The sequence below is a fragment of the Serinus canaria genome, chromosome 2, assembly GCF_022539315.1.
Source record: "Serinus canaria isolate serCan28SL12 chromosome 2, serCan2020, whole genome shotgun sequence".
Classification (NCBI taxonomy): Eukaryota; Metazoa; Chordata; class Aves; order Passeriformes; family Fringillidae; genus Serinus; species Serinus canaria.
This window is the reverse complement of record NC_066315.1, coordinates 18389677-18411857: the sequence shown is the minus strand read 5'-3', so window position 1 is coordinate 18411857 and position 22181 is coordinate 18389677. Positions and strand designations below refer to the sequence as shown.

General features: G+C 39.7%; 1 protein-coding gene across 1 annotated transcript in view; it reads left to right on the top strand.

Annotated features, from left to right (window-relative positions):
* Positions 1-250: 250 nt before the first annotated feature.
* Positions 251-22181, top strand: part of SPAG6 (sperm associated antigen 6) — a 35107-nt gene continuing 13176 nt past the window's right edge. The window contains exons 1-5 of the mRNA XM_009085896.4: positions 251-345; positions 437-532; positions 11055-11221; positions 14706-14889; positions 21537-21742. Of these exons, the coding sequence (XP_009084144.1) occupies positions 321-345; positions 437-532; positions 11055-11221; positions 14706-14889; positions 21537-21742 (678 nt within the window). The 5' untranslated portion in view covers positions 251-320. The remainder of the gene's footprint in view (positions 346-436; positions 533-11054; positions 11222-14705; positions 14890-21536; positions 21743-22181) is intronic.

Here is a 22181-nt window from a genome sequence, read left to right as displayed (position 1 = left end):
GTAGGCGCCGATCCCCACACCTGTGCCGGCAGCGAGCAAGTGACACACGAGTGCGGGCCGCTGCCGGCCGCCGCCAGCCGGCCACAGCCCGCTGGGCACAGCCGCCGCTCGTCCCGTCCCGTCTGGTCCGGTTCCCGCGGGCACGGCCCGAGCGCCGCGCGCGGAGCCCGCGGGGCGGAGCGGGACCGGGCGCGGCGGGCGGGCGCGCCAACGTCACTACCGAGGCCCCGCCTCCGGCGGCTCCGCTTCCGCCCGGTTGCCGGGGAGACGCGTCCATAGCGCGGAAATCCCCGCGGGCGCGGAGCCCTCCCGGCGCCGCCATGAGCCAGCGGCAGGTCCTGCAAGGTAGGCTGGGCCGGGGGCCGGGGCCGGGGGAGAGGGGCTGGCGCGGCGCCCGCCCGCCCGCTGACCCGGCGCCCGGCGCTGCCGCCCGCAGTGTTCGAGCAGTACCAGCGCGCCCGGTCGCAGTTCGCGCAGGCGGTGGCCGACCTCGCCGCCCGGCCGCAGAGCATCGACACTCTCCGAAGTGCAGGTAGGCGGGAGCCGGCGGGGCCGGGCCGTGCGCGGCCGCGGGGTTTTGCGCGCCCCGGGGCGGGGGCAGCGCGGGGCCGCCGCGGCCTTTCCCCGGTTTTTGTTTTATCTTCCTCTTTCCCCGTTGGCCGCTCAGTTTCCGGAGATTTTTTTTCCAGTAGGATTTGGCCCCCACCCTGCTTGCCGAGTCCCCCTCGTTGCGGTGGGAAAGTAAATTGCGCTGGTCGGCTGCGGGCGGGTGCCCTTCGTGCCTGTGCGGGGGTGGATGGCTCTGGCTGAGATCTCCTGTTTATTTCAAGGAACATTTCTCAGTATAATCCTTTTTCAAATTTACTTCCTCCCGGTTCCGATGTAGTTTTATGTAAAGTACAGTGACTGGAATTCCCGACGAAGCCGGCACTAATTTGCCAAGGAAATTCTACTTTTAGAATAAACAAATTTTTATACCGGCTTTACAAGTTGTTCCTAAATTCTTCGATGCTTTCTGCCGGCAGACTGGCTCAGTTTAGGAGGGATTTGATTTTGTTATATTGCTGTCATGGGATGTCGTGAACCAAATTGAACATTTTTAGAAAGAAGAGCTCCGGGAGCACTTCCACCAGCTGTTGTGTTGCTGGCATCTGGCAGATCCACTCCGCTTGGCCAAAGTTCCTGGGCTTAAAAGAGGAAAAAGAAGTGCCTGGTAATTGATTACCTGAATGACAGTTTGAAAATGTGCTATAGATCCGTGGTGGCTTTGCCATGTGATATTCATGAATTGATTATGTTTTGGTGTGTCTCAATTTTGTTTTAATACTTGTTTCCTAGATCTAATAAAGCTATCAGTCTTTTCTCAATGCAATGACATCTAACAAGCAAATGAAAAACAAAACCAATGGTGTAAATATTTACAACTTTTTGTTATTATATGTACAACCGTTTATTAGAATTGTTTTATTAAAAATCTATCACTTAAATTCTTGAGGAATCATCTTTTCTTAATGAAACATTTCCTTTCATTATGGGAGTGGCATGTTAATACCAGGCCTTTTGTATTACCTTGCTGTGGCTCTTGAATCTTTGTTTTGTTTTCTGTCTTTTGGTGAGTTAATGACACTGCTGTAGCTTATACAAGTGATCTCTGTTTGCCAAGGGGACATCGTGGCTATAGGAATAATTTATGCCTCATTTGTATGAAGAGGTCCCTCTGAGTCCTTTTGCAGTCCTGGTTTTAGCAGCTCCCAGAGGGAGATCCCGTATAGGCAGGCTTCTCACAGCTCAGCATTGTAAAAATGCAGAAAGTTTCTATTTTAAGAAAGCAATCAAATGCCAAGCTTACTTTAATTGCATTGTATTTCTTTTTAAAATAACTATTTTAATGTAATCTAGTTGGCAACTTGACCTCAGAACTTATTTCTTGCTTGTGTAGAACAAATAATTGATTCAGAGGCCTGAAACTTTCTTCTGCACACAGCTGGTGTTGGTCTGAAGGTTAGATTTGCAAGGATCAGGCTCTGGGTAGTAATGTAGAAATGTGCATTTGTGTAGATTATCCTACTTGGCTGTTTCTGGTCATGAGCTGCTTTTCCACAAGTTTTAGTTTTTCAGATGCTGGACAAGAGGGGAATGTCTGCAAATATGGCTGTTATAATTTCTGTAGATGACCCACAAATATTTTACCATCTTTCCCACCTGTGTCTTTAAAAATACTTTGAAGTTATAAAACTGCAATGGGAGCTGTTCATTATGGCCTTTTCTGAATGTGCTAGATACAAATTTTGAAACCTCCTTGTAAACTATATGTGATTAAGTGTTCTTCTTTAAAACCTCCTACCAAATAAAGTTGGTCCTTTTATTAAAACAAATATTTTGGGACATCAGTGTCTAGCAGATAACTGGTGTGCCTTTTATGATCTTAATCTACTGAGTGCTGGAGCAATGATTTAAGTAAGATGCCTGTCTATACATGTGTCTCTGTATAAATCTGAATTTAAAAGGGTTTGGGGCTTTTTTCTTATTCTGGTGAATAAGAGTTCTAGCCATCCCTTATGGAGATTGCTGTTTTAAGAAGATGAGAAAAGTCTTTGCCCACTGTTATTTTACATTAGCTATAGGAGTCAGGGGCACCTTGCAGGGTTCTTTTGTTGGATCTCAGAAGTTGTCAGGGTTTAGTATCTTTCTGGCAAAAGCAGAAGGCAAGATTTCAGTGACTTGAATTTGAACAAAATTATATCCTTAAAGTGTACTGTCAGGTACTCTTGTATTAGTAGCCTCAGTTTATATTCCTGGAATAAGAATGAAAGATGAGTTCTCAAGGAATAAACCATCTGATCCCATTTTGGAAGCCCTTTTGGTAAATAGTTAACATCTCATAAGGAAAATAAATACTTGAGACCTCATTCTTTGTGGAGCCTGCAGCCTCGAGGGAGCAAGCAGCCAGGATCAAAGGCACCAGTTCCTCGTGCTGGCGTGAGTGTTGAGAAACCTTCAGGTACCATTGCTGTGGAGACTCCTATGTCTGACCTGTGAGGAAAACTGGTGGGAAGCTGAAAAGAAGGTCAGAGAGGGCCAACAGGAAGCCCACCTTTTCTTAGGGCTTCTGTCTTCTGAAGCTTCTGTATCTCATCAAGTTCTGGAGCTGCTTTTCCCACTGGGCAGGAATATCAAAGATGTTGTAACCAGGGAACTGGAACCTGGCCCTGGGCTTCAGCATATTTGCATGGCCCTGGCCCTTTCCTGGTCAAGAATGTCCTGGGGGTTAGTGCCTGGGAGCTTGACAGCTTTCTGGTGGCAAAAAAGTGCAAAGAATGATCAGAGAGATTGTTTGGTGGGAGCTCATTCCTGTGTGTTTTCCAACTCTGTGTTTTGCTTTAATAAAGTTGTTCCTTATGATTAAATACTGCCATGAATAATTATAGGATTTGTCATTTGAATGTTTAGTTATTTGATACTTTGGGAGAAAAAGTCTGCTCCAAAACTCCTGAACCTTTTCCATTTAGTAAATATACATGTGAAACAATGACAGACATTTAATCAAATCTTGTTTCTTGAGGGCTGCTGACTAATGGGAGAAGCTACTTTGATAGTAATGACTTTAAATATACTTTTTAAATATAAATCTATTTATTTGGTAGCTACTGCTCATGGAGTTTGGTACTGGAATGCGTTATTCAGCTCCACACCTCCTCATCCTTCCAAAATTGAAAATCCAAGAAACAGGCTGTTTTCAGTTATAATGACAGATGAACTTGAGCTCTTTTTCTTGCACTGAGATTTAGGCAGCTGCCTGTCTTTTAGAAGAGCTAGGTGAAAATCTGAAGGGCTTCTAGTATGCATGGTATTCACTGAGGGTCTAATTCTTCAGGTTTTTTGCTTCTAAAGTGCAGCTCTCTGTAAATAAACAACCCCTTTGAAATTGCTTTTTTTTTTTTTTTTGGAGGCATTTACAATTCAGGATTAATACATGTATCAGAATAATTACTTCTGTGTATTTGTTTTTTATTGATTATTTGATTTTTTTTTATTTATCTTGCGTTGGAACATATGGTGATGAGAATGTTGCTTTTAATATGTGAGTTATTTAAGGCTGTCATTGTGATTAAGAAACAGTTTTGTCTTGCTACTTTGACTCTAAAGATATTACATGATCAGCTCTTTAGCTCCTTTCTTGGGGCTAATTACATTCTTAAGTGTAATGACTGCAGAAGTCATGGGGAAAGCTGAGTATGGAACATGGAAAATCATATTTGTGTGTGCAGCAGTCTGTGTTCTGGGGCCCTGCACACCTGGCTTCCCTTCACATTGCTGCTGGGGTATTTTTATCATCTCAGACAGATAACTTCAACTGCTGCTCCTCTGCCTTGTTGCCTTGCTGGACAGTCTGCAGGCTTCCAGGAAAGTTCCAAAATGTCACTGTAAATGAAGATCCTCTCCCACTCAATCTCTTCCAACTCTCCCACTCCATCAGCTCACAGCCCTGAGCCCAGGTCTCCCTTCCATTATGCCTGGTATCAAGCTGCTTCTCAGCCTTTTACTGCAGTCCTGAGCCCTCTCCTCTGCTTTTACCACTGGGTTTTTTCTCCTGTACCTGTTCTACACAACCCATGTTGGCAAGAGGCTAAAGCCTGGAGGCAGGACTTACCTGAATCAGACTAGGGCTCCACCACCAGCCCTTGTGGCAGGGCAGACTTTCCCCTGTTTTGTGGTCTGTTTTTCTGTAGGTAAAGGGTTATGTCATCAGTGTTAGCTCTTTCCTGGCTCCAGACCTATTCCACTGGTGGCAGGTTTTAAAAGCTGTACTGCCAAATCTCTGGATTGGTTTTAGGAGCCTTTATTTTTAAGAAAATGCTGTTCAAATTGATTTCCCTCCTCCAATGACATGAAATATTTTTGCCCATGATTTTCTCAATTTTTTGTTCTGATGTGTGTGTTTTAAATGTACCATTTTCCAATGGGACAGTTGGACACTTGGCCCTGAGTAATCAGAATCAGATCCTAGGATGGGATTTTAGGATATAGTTCCATATTTTATATTATATTAAAGAATATGATTTTATAGCACTGTGCTTAATAGAAAGCCTGGGAGCACTGTAAGTGGATATGCATGGACAGACTCCAGTGCCCCCAAGTAGCCAGTTTCAACACTGGAGTTTATGTACCCTCTTTTGTAAAGGATGCAGACAGCTTTAGGTTTTTGTTTTTTTTTTTTTTTTGTTTTTTTTTTTGGTTGTTGTTTTGTTGGTTTTTTTTGTGTTTGTGTGTTTTCTAAAAAATTATTTTTATCGTGAGTTAAAAGCTTTACTGAGCTTTAGCAGCAGGAGAAGTGGGAGAGGATTAATGCAATGTGGCATAAAAGACAAAGGGTTGTCTTTGCAGTTGTAGTAGATCAGGTGTGGAGAGTGGCTTTCCCAAAGGCTTTATGACATTGTGGTGCCTGATGAAGGGAAGAAGGAGGCTGTTTTAAGGAAAGTACAAGAGAGGTGACATAGAAGGAGAAAATAAATGTAGCTGGAGGATTCACTTTTTCTGTAACTCAATCAAGTGAAAGCTCAACTGTTCCTCCTCTTCTCAGTCTCCGGGCCTGTCTGGAGATTTGCAAGTAAAATGTCAAAATCAGATTTTTTTTTAGAAACTTCAGTCTCATCTTAATGAATGGACATTAAAAAGAAGCAGCTCCTTGTGACCACCTTGGCTTTGGTGTGTCTGTGCACAATTGCAGGTGGCCACTAACAGCCCTATAAGTGGTATTTTCAGAAATTTGTTCTCTTGTAACAGGATTAGTTCTGCTTCATTAATGCAGAAACAGGGTCTGGCATCTAAGGAGGAGAAACTTACTGTTCCTCAATCCTTCAGGAATCTTCAGTGATACTGTCAAACTGAATCTGCATTGTGTCCCACACCATCTGGTAGTTGCTGTATGAATTACTTGATCAGCCAGAGTCTCTGTTACCCAACCGTATTTATGTTCCCTTTGATCTCTGGAGGATGGTAGCTGTGCTGTGCATGGAGCTGTGGCACTGAGGAGTCCTTCCTTGTGGCCAGTCACACTTGAGCAGTGTGTGCTCGAGACTTCCATACTCTGCTGTCTCTGCAAGAGGCTGGGTCGAGTGAGTGTGAAAATTCTCTCTCACTGCTCTTCTGGGAAATTTGTTTTAAGCAGGGGATTTAAAACTCACTGCTTTGCAGTTCCTAGAAAAAGGTCATTAAAGATAGGGTGTTGGGGTGAGGCAGAAATAAATTTCTATTTTATTTCCTTGTTAAGTCAGCTGAATTTGACATAAAGAGCTCTGAAAAATCAAGCTGATATGATGAATGTTTGAGTGCTAATGTTAGCTCTGTGGATGCTCTAAATGTTACAGGTAGCACACAAAAATGACAAGGCATTATCTTGGTCCAAAGCATAAATGAGAAGAACAGCATCTGCAAGACAAGAGTGTGTCCAGGGACTACTGTAGTATAGAATGACTTTTTTTCCCCACATTTTAAAACAGAAATTATTTTTCCTTTAAGGAAGGAGGATAAGATAGGAGTAGTCATCTTCAGATGCAGAAATGGAAAGAATTTCCAGTGTAGTGATTCTGTTTTGTGACTAGTCAAGTTTGACAGGGATTTGATGGGGATGAGAGGAGGGTAGAAGTATTTTGCATGAATTCCCCAAAAAATCAAAATGGCCAAGCAAAGATTGCTATCTCCAGAATAGTGACTGTTTCCTGCAGAAACTTGGAATGAAAAAAAATTGGAACCTGCTGCTACCCTGAGTGACTTTTTTTTTTGTTTGTTTTCCAGATAGGCAGCAGCCAGCACTTGCTAGCTAAAAGAAAGTGCATCAGGCCTGTGTGTAACAGCTCCACTTGAGAAGTGTGTGCTAAGAGTGATTCAGCTTCTAAAGTGTGTCATTCTTTGAAACAAATTTGAGTGGGAAACTGAGGATAGAAAGGGGAATCGTTCCTTGCCCAATGTCAGTCAAGGTTCTGTGATGCAAGAGAGAATATTTGGCAGTAATTCTCTGTTACTCAGTTTCTGAGTGCTAGTGGGAACTCTTCCAAAATAAATCTAGTCCAATAGTCTAAATGCCTTATTTTGTAGTTTACTTTCTGTGTGGTTGCTTTTGAATTAGAGTTAATGAATTTCCTACTGCTGTCACAACAGACTTATTTAGAAGAGACCAAAGAGTTCTAAAGTTTTCAGCAACAAGACACTGCTACTCCATGATCTGTATGGCCCTGTTCACTTGAGAGAATGGTCAAGATAAAAGGAAGTAGTTGGAAGGTTCTCGCCTATTTTCCTGCTCTAAGTAATGTTAAATACATTTGAATTTAATTAAAAATGCTGATAGGAATCCTGGCTTGGACCTCTTTGGAGGAGTAGACTTTGCTGTAAACAGGAGAGATGAAAGGGAGAGATCAAATAGAGGAGGTCACCAAATCCAGCTGTCTCTGGAACAAAGAGCTGGGTTGGGCCCAGAGCAGGGAAGCCTCATCCTGTGCCAGGCACATCTGTCCTTTACAGCACTGTGTTCAAAAGCCACAGAAGGAAAGGTTGGACATCTTGGCTTCCTACAGGTATTTTAGTGGAGGCTGTAGGATCTCTATCTAGCTGTTTTCACACTTTCAGAATTATTTTTTAAGTGCTGTAAAGAAAGAAATACTAGGTTTGCTGAAGATGCAGAAATGATGACAGTGGTGAAAGCTCCTCAAGCAGTTGGTCTTGCAGAGTAATTGGAGGTGATGGAAAGCATCTTGACAGAGAGAAAGAAAGTGGTTTTAAGAGAAGGTGGAAAGTAGAGGTAAAAGCTTTTAATTATGTTCAATGCATAGGCATGGTCTAGGCCTGTATATACTTCTCTCAATTCTCAGTTTATTTGATGTGAATATAAGGCCTGTACAGCACCAGGAATTGTTTTTTCTTTGTCTTGTTTCTCCAAAACTCATTCCATTGTAATTATTTGTCCACTGTCTCTTCTTACATTCAAACATGACTTTAGGAAAATATAGTCTCCTTGAGGAGCAGCACAGTTGCTATTATTTCTAAACTTGTTTTTTTTTTTTATCTGTGTTGTAACATTTTGTGTCCTTTCTTCAAATAGTAATTTCATTTTTCATCTCTTTCCTTAGTATAAGTTGTACCAGCTAAAGTAATATGCAGTAGAACATTTTGTGCTGATGCTTAAATGTCATCACCAAACTTTACATGGTTTATACTGTCATGGAATGAAAGGCATTGGTCATGGGGAGGCATGCTGCTTGGAAGCATTTTCAGATTGAAGGCTTTTTAGGCTGTTCCAAAAATGAAAGCTGTATCAGCTAATCTTGAAAATACAAAAGATACAAATCTTACATTTGGAACAACTCAAATCATGTATCTATGCAAACCTTGTTAAATGTGATTTTACATTTTGCCATGCCTCGGTATGTCATAAAGGTCAGAAATGTGTCACATGGCCTGGACCTAGCTCCTGGCTTAAGTGATTCTAGTCTCTTTAAATTTCACTGGATTTGAAAGAATTAGAATTGAATTGTCTGGCACATTCTGGTTTACTGTCCCAGCCATCAGGCTCTTGGCTTTTTTAGGGTCAGGACACTGCAGGCTGAAGTGTTCCTTTTCCTCTCCTCCAATCACTTCTGAGAGGCTCTTGTATATTAGGAAAATAATTTTCCCCCTTTCTTTTTTTCCCCCTATTTATCAAATAATCTTGTTTTCTTATTATCTCAAGTCAAGAGCTCAAATGTAATATCTGTAATATTAAATGCAAGTGAACTACTTGTAAGTGTTCCTGCTTCACTGAAATACCTTCAGTGTAGACCATAAGAACAGTGTGAGGTCCCCTTAGGAATTTCAGCAGCAGTTTGACCATGCAACTGATGTTAGAGGGAAGGACAAAAATACCCTCCCACAGAGGGTGTAGATGACTGGCTAGAAGATAACAGATGATACATGGCATTGGCCCCAACTTGTAGGTTTGTTTTTACTTCTAATAAGTATTTAGTGGTTTTTGATATGAAGCACAACTTGCTAATGACACTATATCTGCCATGTAGAGTTCATGAGAAGATGTCAGTGGTGACCATATTCTGAAGTAGTGATTTCTGCAAGTGCTAAATGAATTCACATTGATCTTACAATACTGGAGGATCTATCTTTTGTCATTTGATACACAAGAGACCTCTTTCAGTTCCCAGTGGCTTTAAGAGAAGGGTGAGCAAACCCCAGCTACATTACAGACCTGTTTCCATAGGTTCAGTTTACTTGCTTTTGTTATGTGTCACCCTGAAACCTGTGTTATTTTGTCTTGTGAACAGGCTGGTAGGCTGTACCTCTCATGGTAGTGCAGCTTTTGTCCTAAAAAAATTTTAGTGGATAGCATGGCCTCCATGGTTAGTTTTTTTGTGTCCTTCTTCCAGCTCCTTCAGAGCCATGTATAGATGATTCAGCTATTTTCTTCTTGCTGGGAGCAATTTGGTTTTGGTGTAAAATATATGTGAGACTTTTACTGCTCCTCTACTTACTTTTTTTTCTTTTTAGGGAAAGAAGTGTGCTACAGGTATAACTTGGTATAGCCTGCATCCCTTTGGGCTATTCCTTGCTCTGTGGTCCTCAGCTTTTCCTTGTCATGCAGTACCTGGTGAACACTTGGGTGTTTGTTGCTTGCCATTAGGCAGGGATCCCCCTGTTTTGGCACTGTCACACCAAAAGGCCATTGTTCAGTGCTAATAACCATAGGAGCCCTGGAGACAGCAAGTCTTGCTTTCTTTCACTGTTGCTCAACTACATCTTTATATTTGTAAAATAAATTAGTGGAAAGGACTGAGAGAGCTGATATGAAGAGACCTGTAGCTCTGAGTATTTGTTGTTCTGTTGTAACACATCTCCATTTTCAGAGACCTCTGCTTTCTGGCAATGGTCTAAAGCCCCAAAATGTTAATTCATAGAGCTGGCTGATACAGGGACAGCACATTCTAGGGATCACAGTAGAAGTAATGTTCCCTTCCCAGACCTCACGAGTCACATTCTTTACATAACCATTTGGATCTCATTTCTAACCCTACTGAAGAGTCCTTGTTTAACAGGAAGAGCTTCCACATACAGATTGGTCATTGATCATCCTTGTTCCCTTTCACAGAACTTTTTTCAGTTCTACTTTAGTAGAGGGTATTAAATGTAGGATAGTGATGACCCCTGCTTTAGCCTCTACCCCTTTCCCAATAATCCTGAGCACTCTTGTATACATCTGCAGGTAAAGTTTCTCCTCTCCTAATGAGCAAGAGCTGGGATCTCTATGGAACTCTCTGTTCTAACACTGAGATTTTTCTCCTGGTTGGTAGTAATCTGTTTGGGGTCCATCACTGCATTTGTGAGGTTGGAGTTGGGTTCCCTGCATGAGCTCCATTTCATTTTCCATTTTGTTATCCAGTCATTCAGTCTGTAACTTTTTATAGTTTCCCTTGCTGCTGCTTTCCTATTTTTTATGCTTAGCTGATATACTGTGAACTCATCAGTGAAAACACATCATAAATAATAACATGATAAAATCTACGACTCTTCTATCTGGAGTGTAATGTATTATGGATATTGGTCTTCAAGTCAGTCATTGCTTACAACAGATGAAATGCAATTTGTTGTAATTCAATGTAGAGGTTCTACTGGCATGATGAATGAGGGACATGACAGTGTCTTCTCACCAGGATCTCCAGATGGAGTTTCCCATGCACACGGTAACAGATGCATTTTATGTATACTTGAATATAACTTCATTTCTTGTGTCAACTTTAAGATGTATTTTATAGATATTTGAATACAACTTATTTCTACATGTGCCCTTTTTTTTTGATTTCAGAATTGTTTTGTACCTATGAAAAGTGGACAGAAATATTGCTATACATCATCAGTGCTATCCAAGTGCCAACTTCATTTCAGCAGAACACCAGGATTTCCTACATGCTCTTATTACCTGGAAGAGTAATTTAGTAGGTTTTTATGAGTAAAGGCAAATGTTTAGAAAGACTTCTGCTTACCAAATTGGCTTTTGTCTTCCTTCTGCAACTCAGATGTGGTGTGTTTGCTGAGACCTCTTTTGCTGGATGTCGTCCCGAGTATTCGACAGATCGCTGCCTTGGCTCTTGGGAGACTCGCTGATTACGATGTGGAGCTGGCAGAGGCAGTCGTCAAGGCAGGAATTGTTCCACAGCTCATAGGTTCACTGCCTGAGGAGAATGTAAGGCATGATTGTTCTCTTAAGTAATATTTTTTTAAAATTATTATACAGGGAAAGGGAAATCTTTCTGTGTCAGCATCTGGTGTTATCCTAATAGGACATTAAATGTATTGAAGTCAGAGCAGCATGCATGTTTGAACCCCTGAGAGATCTCTGTGTACTGCATGCCGAGGTCTGACTTCAAATAAGCTTTACTTTAAAATATTGTATTGCCGTTTAATGCACTATAGGAAACACATTCATTGCACTGTAACATTTTTAAAATGTTGAGTGATGCTTTGTAAAAGTCCCTCTTCAAAAAGGAGACAGTTGGGAAGCTGTGGTGATAATTGACTAGGTTTTGTCCATAATACCAGACACGTGTAAAATACATCTAAAACCCCTGAGCTTCTGTAATGAAATACTTTGTATCTCCAAACACAGGCCTTTGGAAATCTGTAGTGTGAGAAACAACAAACCTCTGACACAGGAAAATATACAGAAAGGTTTTCATCTTCATATTTGTCAAAACCAAACAAAGTATAGTCACAATTGCAATTCAAATAAATCTGTTGGTCTCTTCCACTCCCTTTTTCACATTTTTCTTCAAGCTCTGTGTCTCTTTCAGCTTTGATTTTTTCAATGATGGTAACCTAGATTAACAGAAATCTTTCAAGTAAGGTTCCTAGCAGCTAGAAACTGACAGCTGAAGGGTTAAGTGCCCTTATATCACAACCACACTTATGTTGCAGCTTTGATTTTTGAAAAGTAGGTTTTCAATGGAAATATAATTTGGAAAACCATCTATTTTCGTTTTCAATCTTTTGAGGAAAACAAAGATGTAATGTATGCATTGCATATGTTTTGTGCATATAGAATCATTGCCTATACAATTAAAATTGAAAAAGAAAACACTAAAAAAAACTTTGATGGCAAGATACTGGTATAGTATGAAAAGAAAGTAAAGATTTTAATTAGACAAGGTTATAAACATTTTGGTTATTTTATTTCTATATTTAAGGGAATATGTGGAACAAAACTCTACCCACTGCTGGTTTGGAAACTGCCCCCTGCTACAACTTGAAACCCTCACTAAATTAGCTCAAGTACCCTGAGATAGAGCAGTTAGGGGGAGCAACAGCAACACTTGTGTGAGGTCATGGAAAGCCTGCTGTGCCTTGGTGACTGAGGGCAAGAGGAGGAAACTCATCCAGTTCATGCAGAGTTTAGCAAGCAGACAGTTTGTCACTTCCCACAGGCGAAGAAACCTTTTCCATTCCACTCACTTTTAGTGTATCAACATCTGTATTTAAGGATGAGATTCTTTGAGCACACAATGAATACTGTTTCTACTGATTTATGGGGAGCAGTCACAGGGGAACATCCCAGATCAATGTTTTATCAATTAAACTGAGCAAAATTCAGTTTTACAGCATATTCTGGCTATGCCTGTGAATACGGTTTGTTTCTAAAGAATGTGTTTTGAATAATGAAAACAAAGAAGTGTTTTTCTTTGCCAGGAGCATAATTACTTAACAGAAACAACATACCCATATTTGTACAGACTTATGTAAACAAATATGGCTCCACTGAGTTCAGCAAAACTTGCAGCAACTTCCATTATCTGGGGATTGGACCATTTGTCTTTACTGTTTCCCTAACTTCTGTTCCCCCTAAATGAGGTTTAATGCTTTGTGTGTAAATTTATGTTTAATGTACCTGCTTGTAGACCTTAACTTAGAAAACTGGATTTTTGGCATCAAGGAATTATATCAGTACTGGTAAACTAAGCAAGAAGGTAAGGGCATGTGTTGGAGCACTGAAAGATGACTGTGCTTGTTGATCAGTAGCTCATTAATCATGCTCTCTGATGTGGTTTTGGCCAATGCCAGCCATCAAACTACTCAACAATGCTTGGACATGGTTTAAGGGATAGCACAAGGCAGGAACAGTTTCCAGTAGCATAGATGGGGCCATTGTGCTTTGAGGAAAGAGGAGTTTAGGTTATGCTGTGTTATGCTGCACGGATGTGTTATGCTGTGTCACCTTCTTTTAGGGCCAGGGAGTGGGCCTGGGTGTGTTTTATTTCCTGGGGGGCCATTGCAGATACTGTTCTGTTGCCATATCTTAGTGCTTTATATCAGGCTTTTGAAGGTGTTTGGGTACCTCACAGGATGCACAAAAGCACTCATGTGGTTCTTTGTTTTTCTGGACTTGATCCAGAAGGGATGTGGGCTTCACATTGTTTAAATTTTAAGTGCCTTGACAGGAGGACTATCTCTGCAAAGTGCCCAGACTGCCTGTGCAGAGCAGGGGAGAATCAAGCATGTTGGGATGAGATCAAAGGCAGTTGGCATAAGGAGAGAGAGCCCTCTAGAGCTTGTCCATAGGGATCATCTGTCAATGCCCAGGCTGGAGGGCATACTCCAGGCACACAGATGTAGCAGCAGGTTACTTGTGTCCCCATGAATCTTGCCCTTCACGAGGGAGGGGAACGACCTGTCTTTCTGACAACATGGTTTTCTCTGACCAGAGCACTTTAACTGGGCTCTGAATTTTGAAAATGTAAGGCAGTAGAGGAAACTTCAGCTTCCATATCCTAATGGTGGGTATAAAACTGCAGGAGGAGACTGAGATGTGACTTTTTGAGGGAAGACTTAACTGTGCTTTTGGAAGAAATCACTGCTGCAGTTTACATGGGAACCCCATGCTGTGTGCAGTGTCATGCATTATATATGCGTACTGAAACCATTATTTGGTCCAGCACTGAGGGAGATGGGCAGAATTGAGACAAGAGCTTAGACTTCATGTGCCCTTATGAAAAAACAGCCAGGTACTTACTGCTGTTCAAAGTGAGCTTTTTCTGGACACAGGCAGGAGTAAAATTGCAGTTTGCTTGATCTAAATTGGGGGTTATTCAGTATTGGGTATTGGTGGGATGGGTTTTCAGTCTCCTAGCTGAGGGGTTTAGGCAGTATTTAGGCATTTCAGGACTCAGATCTTAAACTCTTTTATTGGATCAAATTCTCTCTATTTCACTTTCCTGTTTGCAAATGTAACTAGTGTTTTCTCACAGAGATATTGTGAGGGTATCTATTTTAGAAAGTAGAAAACCTTGTGTTACAGATGGGTAGGATTATTTTAGGCACTTGCCCTGCATAACCTGTGTAATCTGGTTAAATATGTTAAGAGTTATTGTTTTTGTAGCTCTTGTTCTTTACTACTCACTTAAACAAACAGACTTACCTAGACTACTTTCTTTTTCCCATACCCTCTTTGCTCTTTCATTTTTTTCTGTTTGTTTATGCACTTGCTGTAGATTTTATATCATGAGCTGTCCCAAAGAACTGTAGGTTCATTGTTTGTGTGATGTCCAGTGGTCCTGATTTGGATCTATATGAGATATTGCTGCTGCTAAAAAAGTCTAATTTAGGCATGTCTGTACTATATTGTGCTTCAAACTTCTTAATGTTAGTGAAGGTTTGTTTGTTTCTGATTTGTCTAGCGTTACTACAAGAAAGCAGCTGCATTTGTGCTAAGAGCAATTGCTAAACATTCTCCACAGCTAGCTAATGCAATAGTTCAGTATGGAGCACTGTATATGCTGGTGATTTGCTTGGAAGATTTTGACCCTGGAGTCAAAGAAGGTGCATCTTGGGCACTTGGATACATTGCCCGACACAATCCAGGTAACAAATTTCATGTGTGTTATCTTTTAGCTTAATGTCATGTGATAACAATAATAAATTGCGTTATTTTGGTGTAAATATAAAAATATGCTTTTTCTTCTCTACAGTTACAAAATTTTAAATTTGGGATTAAATCCTAGTGTAGCTGTACCAGTCCAACAGTACTGTGCCTTTTTGTGGGAAACTGGCATACCTGACACCTGCAGTGCCCAGTTATGAGAGGTGCTTTAAGAGAAGATGTTTGGGGCCTGTGGTCAGAAAAGGACACTCTGCTTTATTCCTCTTCATGAACAGATTTCTGGATCTTTATATTGTGTAGGTGTTACTGCAGAACCAGGTTTCTTTTGTTCTTCTTTGAGATACATAGTTGAATGGAGAAGCCTAGGGAGAAGCAAGTTTCATTCATTCATTACAGTAGTGTTTGCAGGATAAATAGGCCAAATTTATTGCACTATGTTATCATTAGCCAGTGGACCACACTACTCTTTGGGAGTCAGGAATAGATCCTAGGGATCCAATATTGAGCAGTTCACTGCTGTCTCACAGGCAGTTGTATAACTCACTGGTGGTGTCATGTTCCTATTTAAACACTGATCCACGTGGTTGATAGTTCTTCTACCAGCTATTTATATAGTTCAAGTAAAAGTTTAGACTGTGAATGAAAGAACTGAGGGAAGAAACTGCCAGCTGGAAGGGGTGGGAGAAATGGTTAGTGTTCGTATTGTTCAAAGTTAAACTAATAATAGGATCATAACATTAACTCATGGTTTTATATTTGGTTTTGGCTCCAAAACATACATAAACTGATTTTGAAAGTGTTTTTCTTTGTTTTTTAATCAATACAGAATGTTGGACTGCAGAAGGCCTGGGGGATTCCCCCTTCCCACTTAGCGGGTTAGCTTACTGGGACACTCTCCAAAGTTGTTAGCACCTTTCTAACAGACTGCATTTTCTGGGGAACAAATTAATTCTTGGGACACCTCTCTGGTAATGATCTTTTATCATTTGGTCATCAGGATTGAATTCCACCTTTGATGGAAAATATTTGTTCCTTCCGTCTGAAAGATATTTATTTAAATATCAAAAGTGTTCATTTGTATAAATGTGTGTAGTATGAGTGTGTCTGCATTAGTGTTAACATAAACATTTCTGCAGTTTTGTTATGTCACTAAATCAATATTGACTCACTTCAATTGCCCTTCATGCTATTCACTGCATGAATGCTGATGGAGCTTTAGGGTGAGCCAGTTCACTCTGTGACAGCATAGTCTGCAAAGATGTAGGTAATGCGGGGGTATTGAAGACAAAAAAAATTCCTAGTACAAATTTTTATTCCATGGTTATGAATAATTTATTTGCTGATGGTGAATGAGTGCATACCTTATGTCAATTTACAGTGACAGTAAGAACAGAAATTAGGTTGAAATGGTGAGTGCTACCAAGCTGCAAGCATCAGGACATAGACAGATCATGAGATGTAATCAGTAAAAGAACCCCTAATGCCAACAGAAGCCCACCAAAACACCCCTGAAAAAATTGCCCAGCTACAGCCAATTTAGGGGATTTGTCTGCCTCTATAACAGTCACAGGATGTCTCTAAAATGATTATGGAAAGTAGAGGAGTTATACTGAGAAAAGATCACTCTGTGCATCATATGTTTCTTACACTGCTACAAGCATGCCTTGGCAACATGATATTGCTGGAGATGGGACCCAGAGATAGAGAAATGGGATACAGAGACTTTCTCTTATCAATAGCTGGTGTTTGCTGTTCAAGAAACTCTGGATTAGACTGACATGCTCCTGTTGACAAAATTTGGTGGTTATGATTTTCTGTCACTGACTGTCTGTGGACACATAATGCAGTTTTAACTTTAAAAATAGACCAGGGTGTGAAATGGTTCCCCTCACTCACAGAAGGTTTTTCAGTTTCAAAAATTGTTGCAGTTTTGAACTGGGACAATATTGAGACAAGATTTTTCTCTCTCCTGAAAAGATTGGGGGGTAGGGAGATTTGTTTGCCCCAGTAAGAAAAGTTCAATAATTAGGGCATATCTCTGGGATTAAAGTCCTGATCTGTTTTAGACAGGATGTGAACCTCTGTCTTTGTGAGTGCAGTCAAAGCCTCCTGGCATTCAGTGATAAGTGTTTGCAATGGTGAGGGTCTCTCTGCTTTTGATCAGAAATTGCATCCATGACCCAGTAAAGCTACTAAGAACTGCAGTGTATGTATGTTTTCCATTTTCAGAAATTGAGGCTTCCCCCCAACAATGAAAACACTTTCTGCTTAGCAAGTTCTATACTGACTTCATACAAAAATCTCTTAAAATGCAGTTCTTCTGGGAACAGATGTCTCCAGAAGGCATGTGAGATTTTAGTAAAGACAAATGTCTCATGAGGTTTCAAGATGTTAGAAATCTTGCCAGGTCAGATTCCAAAATTTAGAAACTGCTCGTGCAGTTCTGCTCTTTCTTTCCCTTTGAGCTGAATTTCAGATACTGATTTTACTCCAGAGTGTACAAATCAATGTGCTGTGATTTTGCCATTCATTATTTTTACTGTTTGGGTTTAAAAAGAAGTGTAAAGTGTTTCAAATACCATAGATACCATCAGGTCCATGAAAAATATTTCGTAACATTTTACTTACACCATATTCAGTTAAAATGCAAAACTTTATTTTTTTTCTTTGACGTTTGCAAATAATTTTCTTTGTCTGCATTAAAGCTGTAATTTATTCATTGTCTCATGCTTCAGTATATTGTAAATTGTGGTAGGAAAACAAAAATAAACAACACTGTTGATACTGAAGCTTATTGCTAAGAGCAGAATTTTGCTCATTTTCTGTCATACAGTAGACCATAGCTCAGCTTAGAAGGGACCTTGGCAGCTCTCTAGTCCAGTTTCCTGCTCAAAGCAGCATCAGCTACAAGAGCCAGTTCCTCAGCTCTTCAGTGATTTGAGTCTAACTTCCAACCTCCTGGTGAAAGGTTTCCCACTGTTTCCAGTGGAATCTTTAGCACTGTGGTTGTAGAGACCTGCATAAACCTCTGATTTTGAAGTGCAGCCTTTGGGCTGTTTGTGGGAATTAGAGTTTTTCTGTGTGGCCATAACATGATGACACAATCCTCAGAAAAATACAATAGTGGTGGTTGTTTTGGTCAAAACATGTTTTTTCCTGTGGATGCACCTGCTGCCACAGCAAGGTCTGTTTGAGAGCCCTGGCCTGAACTGAAACTTGCATTTCCTTCCAACCAGGGGTGTTGCTGCTGCTCTGCTATGGGGATATAATATTGTTTATTGTCAATACAATATTGAGCTGATTTTCTTTCTCTGGGGAAAACCTGGACATTCACTTGGTCACCTTCATCTTTTTTATCCTCATCTGGTTTTTATAATCCATGCTATTATTGCCAATGTGATAATATTAGTAGAGGTTTTCTTTTAGCACTTCAAACTAGTTTAGAATAATCCTATAAGACTTCCCATTGTTTTCAGTGGGTATGTAGGTAGGATCTTGGCTCCACTTTGTTGGCTTTCCCCTCTTCCTGATCACATAAACTCATGACAAGTCTTCAACCTACTTTGAATTAATTTCTTCATCTCAGATGAGTACCTTTGTATTGAGACAAACCAGCGCAACTCTAGTACAACTTCTAGTTGTACTAGAACTGGTGGCATCTCAGACTCCAAAATCTGTCTTTCTTGAACATCCATTTGAGTCTTGTCTGCAGTATCTCCACTTGCTAAAATCTTCCTTATGTAGATCTGGATGAAAGTGATTAATTTTTGGTCTGTTTTGAGTCATAGTTCTCTTGTGTCTGAACAAACAGACTTCAATTTTCTACTTTCAGTCACATAGGAAGAAGTTCAACTTTATCATCATGTAGGTGGACAAGTTTCTTGAGTTTACCCCAATGTGAGTTCCAAGCCTGTGGTTTTCATAACCTTCTGTGGAATTAAATCAGGTTCATACATTAGCTTTTCTCTGCTGTCTATCTCCTCTGCAGCTATGGGTCTTGTCTTTGCCCTTATGATACAGCCTTGGCGTAGTATTTGGAAGAGTATGTTTGTAATTTGTTTTAGTTATTTTAATTTTTTCTGAGTGAATATTTGGTTTAAAAAATTTCTTATTGCCAAGTTTGTTTTCCCCTCTAAATCCATCTCAGTCTAAATTTTTTCCCACCTCTGTGTTTCTAAATGGATGGCAAAGTTTAATGAATCCTTTGGTGTATAATCTGGATTAAAGATGTTCTACAAGTAGGAAGATTAATTGAGTCTTTTCTTGAGGGAAAAAAAAAGAATTACAATTCATAATAAAATCATTAATACTTAGAATTGTAATTTTGAGCTGAATTTACAGGAAAACAAGATGGGAAGTACTGTATTTCCTTTCTTCCCTACCTCAGCTTTTCTGTTTTTCTGACAGTCTATTTATGACTTGTCTGTCTTGACACATGGTCTAGCCCTCCATGTGGTAAGTTATTAGCCATGAACCTTATAAACACCACTGGAAGAAAAACCATTTAATTACCCATGACCAACAGTAACCATCAGTATTTAAATGATATCAGACTTCTAGGAGCAAGAGCTGATCTAAATTGAATCAGATTTAGTTTGCTCTTTCGAAATAACTTTTACGGTTGCTCTTGCACACCTGAGTGTAGCTCTGACCTTAAAGTATTGCTCTTTCTCTCACTGCTTGAACTTCATGATTTTAGCTCCTAAGACATCAAAGAAGCCCATTCTTCTAGCACCATGGCCCTCTTGACATCAGATTCTTAATTTTAACATTTCCCAGCAGACTGTGGGCAATGGAGCTCTGGTTGGTCTGAAGTTCTGAGGCACAATTGGAGGGGTTAATCTGGGTTCTGGGTCAGTAGATCACCAAGAATTCCACTTGGTCAGTGTACAGCAGCAAAACATGATCTGAAGAAACTGGGCATGGCTTTTTCCACCAAAAGCTGACTGTAACTTATACCATTTATATGGATCAGCTCCTTTTCAGATTCGTTTTAACATACATTTCAGGTATATTTCACGTCAGATTTTTAAAACACAGCATTTGAGTTTGTTGAAATCTTATGATTTGTGTATTTTGAGGATGCATGCACTACATTTTCAGTCAAATATTTACTTGGAAAATGAACTTTGTAGAGTTAATTTTACAGATTCACAGAATGTTCTGTATTGGAAGGGACCCACAAGGATCATCAAGCCCAACTCTTAAGTAAATGGCCTGTACAGGGGTTGAACCCACAATTTTGCCATTATTAGCACTATGCTCTAGCCAACTAAGCTAATTTCAGGGTATTGTGTTAGTTTAAAAATTATTGCATTATTTAATTTTTGATTTAATATTTTTATTTTCTTTAAAATATTGTATCATAAAATAACATACAGTGTAAGTATATGACTTATCACATGTATTACAGTGTGTGGCTATAACTCACTAATTGAAAACAAATCTGGTCTGGAACATTATTTGGATATTAACAACGTAATGATGACATGACATACAGATTTCATGAAAAACTATATTAGTCTATGTATATTTAATGAAGTATGCTGTATTTTTCTTAGTATGAAAATCTCTTTATGGATGGACTATAAATCAAAAGCTAAGTTAGAGTCTTGAAATACAACAGCCATATGTTGCCATGGTACTGTAAGTCAAGATAAATGTTAAAGATAATAATGGATATGCATAATAAGGTGTAGCAAAACTGAACGAAGAACCTAATAGATTATTGAATCCCCTATGGTTTTTACCACTTTTTCAACACTATTTTAAAATAGCACAGCTTGGTTATAATATAAATTTTGCTTCTGATACTCAGTAATTCTCATTTTAGGACTGTGATTAATGCTGCATACACAGAGAGAGCTAATGAATTTCTAATAGTGTAATTTTTGTCCATGTCAGCTAATCACATGCTCAGATTTTTTTTTTTTTTTTTTGTTTAAGATGCAGTTAGTTAAGGATATTGTGCTAATCTCAGACACACAATATCACTGATGATATTTCTCATTTGTCTAATTGTGTATGATAACATTTTCTTGTCATTAAAGTATAAATTCTGTCTCATCCCACGTACGGTAGCAAAGACTAGTTTTGATCACCAAGTTCCATTTTTGCAATCTTTTATGTAAGATAAATCTTTTATGTATGTTTTTTGTATTTTTGTTTTTGGCATTTGATCTATGCTAATATCTGCTTATCATTTAAAGAGGGTAAAATGCTCTCTAATTAGCTGGTTGATAAAATTTTGGTACTTTGGCTTTCTGTGTTGTTGTTAGCCATGCATAAAATGCTTTCCTATTGATCAGTGCAGAATAGCCAGGGTTTAAACAGCTGACATCTGCTTACTTTAAAAAAAGAAAAAGAAAACAGAATAACAAACCATTTCAGCCTAATCTACCTCAAATGTGTGCATGTAAATGGGGGTCCATCTATTGACCTGCATTCTTTTCAGTTGTGGATTGGTCCACACGGTTTATGAAACCAGGAGGGCTGATTTGAAATGCAGATGTCGAGACAGTGAACTACACCCTCCCCTTTTTCCTTTGCTGTATCTGTCAGGGTGAAAAATGGCTTGCACAAGGGTCAGTCACCCATACTCACTTAATTACTTTCCTTGGACCTACAGAACTGTCACAAGCTGTGGTGGATGCAGGCGCTGTTCCTCTTTTAGTGCTCTGTATCCAGGAGCCAGAAATTGCTTTGAAAAGGATTGCTGCTTCAACTCTCAGTGATATTTCAAAGCATTCTCCAGAGTTAGCACAGACAGTAGTGGATGCAGGAGCTATCGCTTACTTAGCTCAGATGATCCCGAACCCTGATGCTAAACTGAAGGTACATTTATTTATTTTTTTTTTTAATCTCCATTATACCAGTCATTACTTGAGATTGATTCAAAGACATGGATGTGCATATTTATTTAGAAGCTCTTGGTTTGGGTGTTAACAAAATGTAGTATGTGACAAATGTAAATATGTGCAGAACTCTTTGTCACTATGTAGTTAGTGACAAAGAGTTCTGCACATATTTACAAATTTAGCTACTGGATATAAACTGCAGCTCTGTGAGGAACAGCTAAACTAATCTTTAAAGTGAGAAGTATAGGTTTTTTTAGAAATATACAGTATATGAAGAATGCAACAGATACTTTTAATAGGTAAGATTTGCACATTTCAGTTACAAAAAAGGTTTTGCATACTAAAGATTATATGATAAGCCAGTTAATAGTGAACTTATTGTATTTTAGAATGTACTATCTGATGGGAATAGCTGT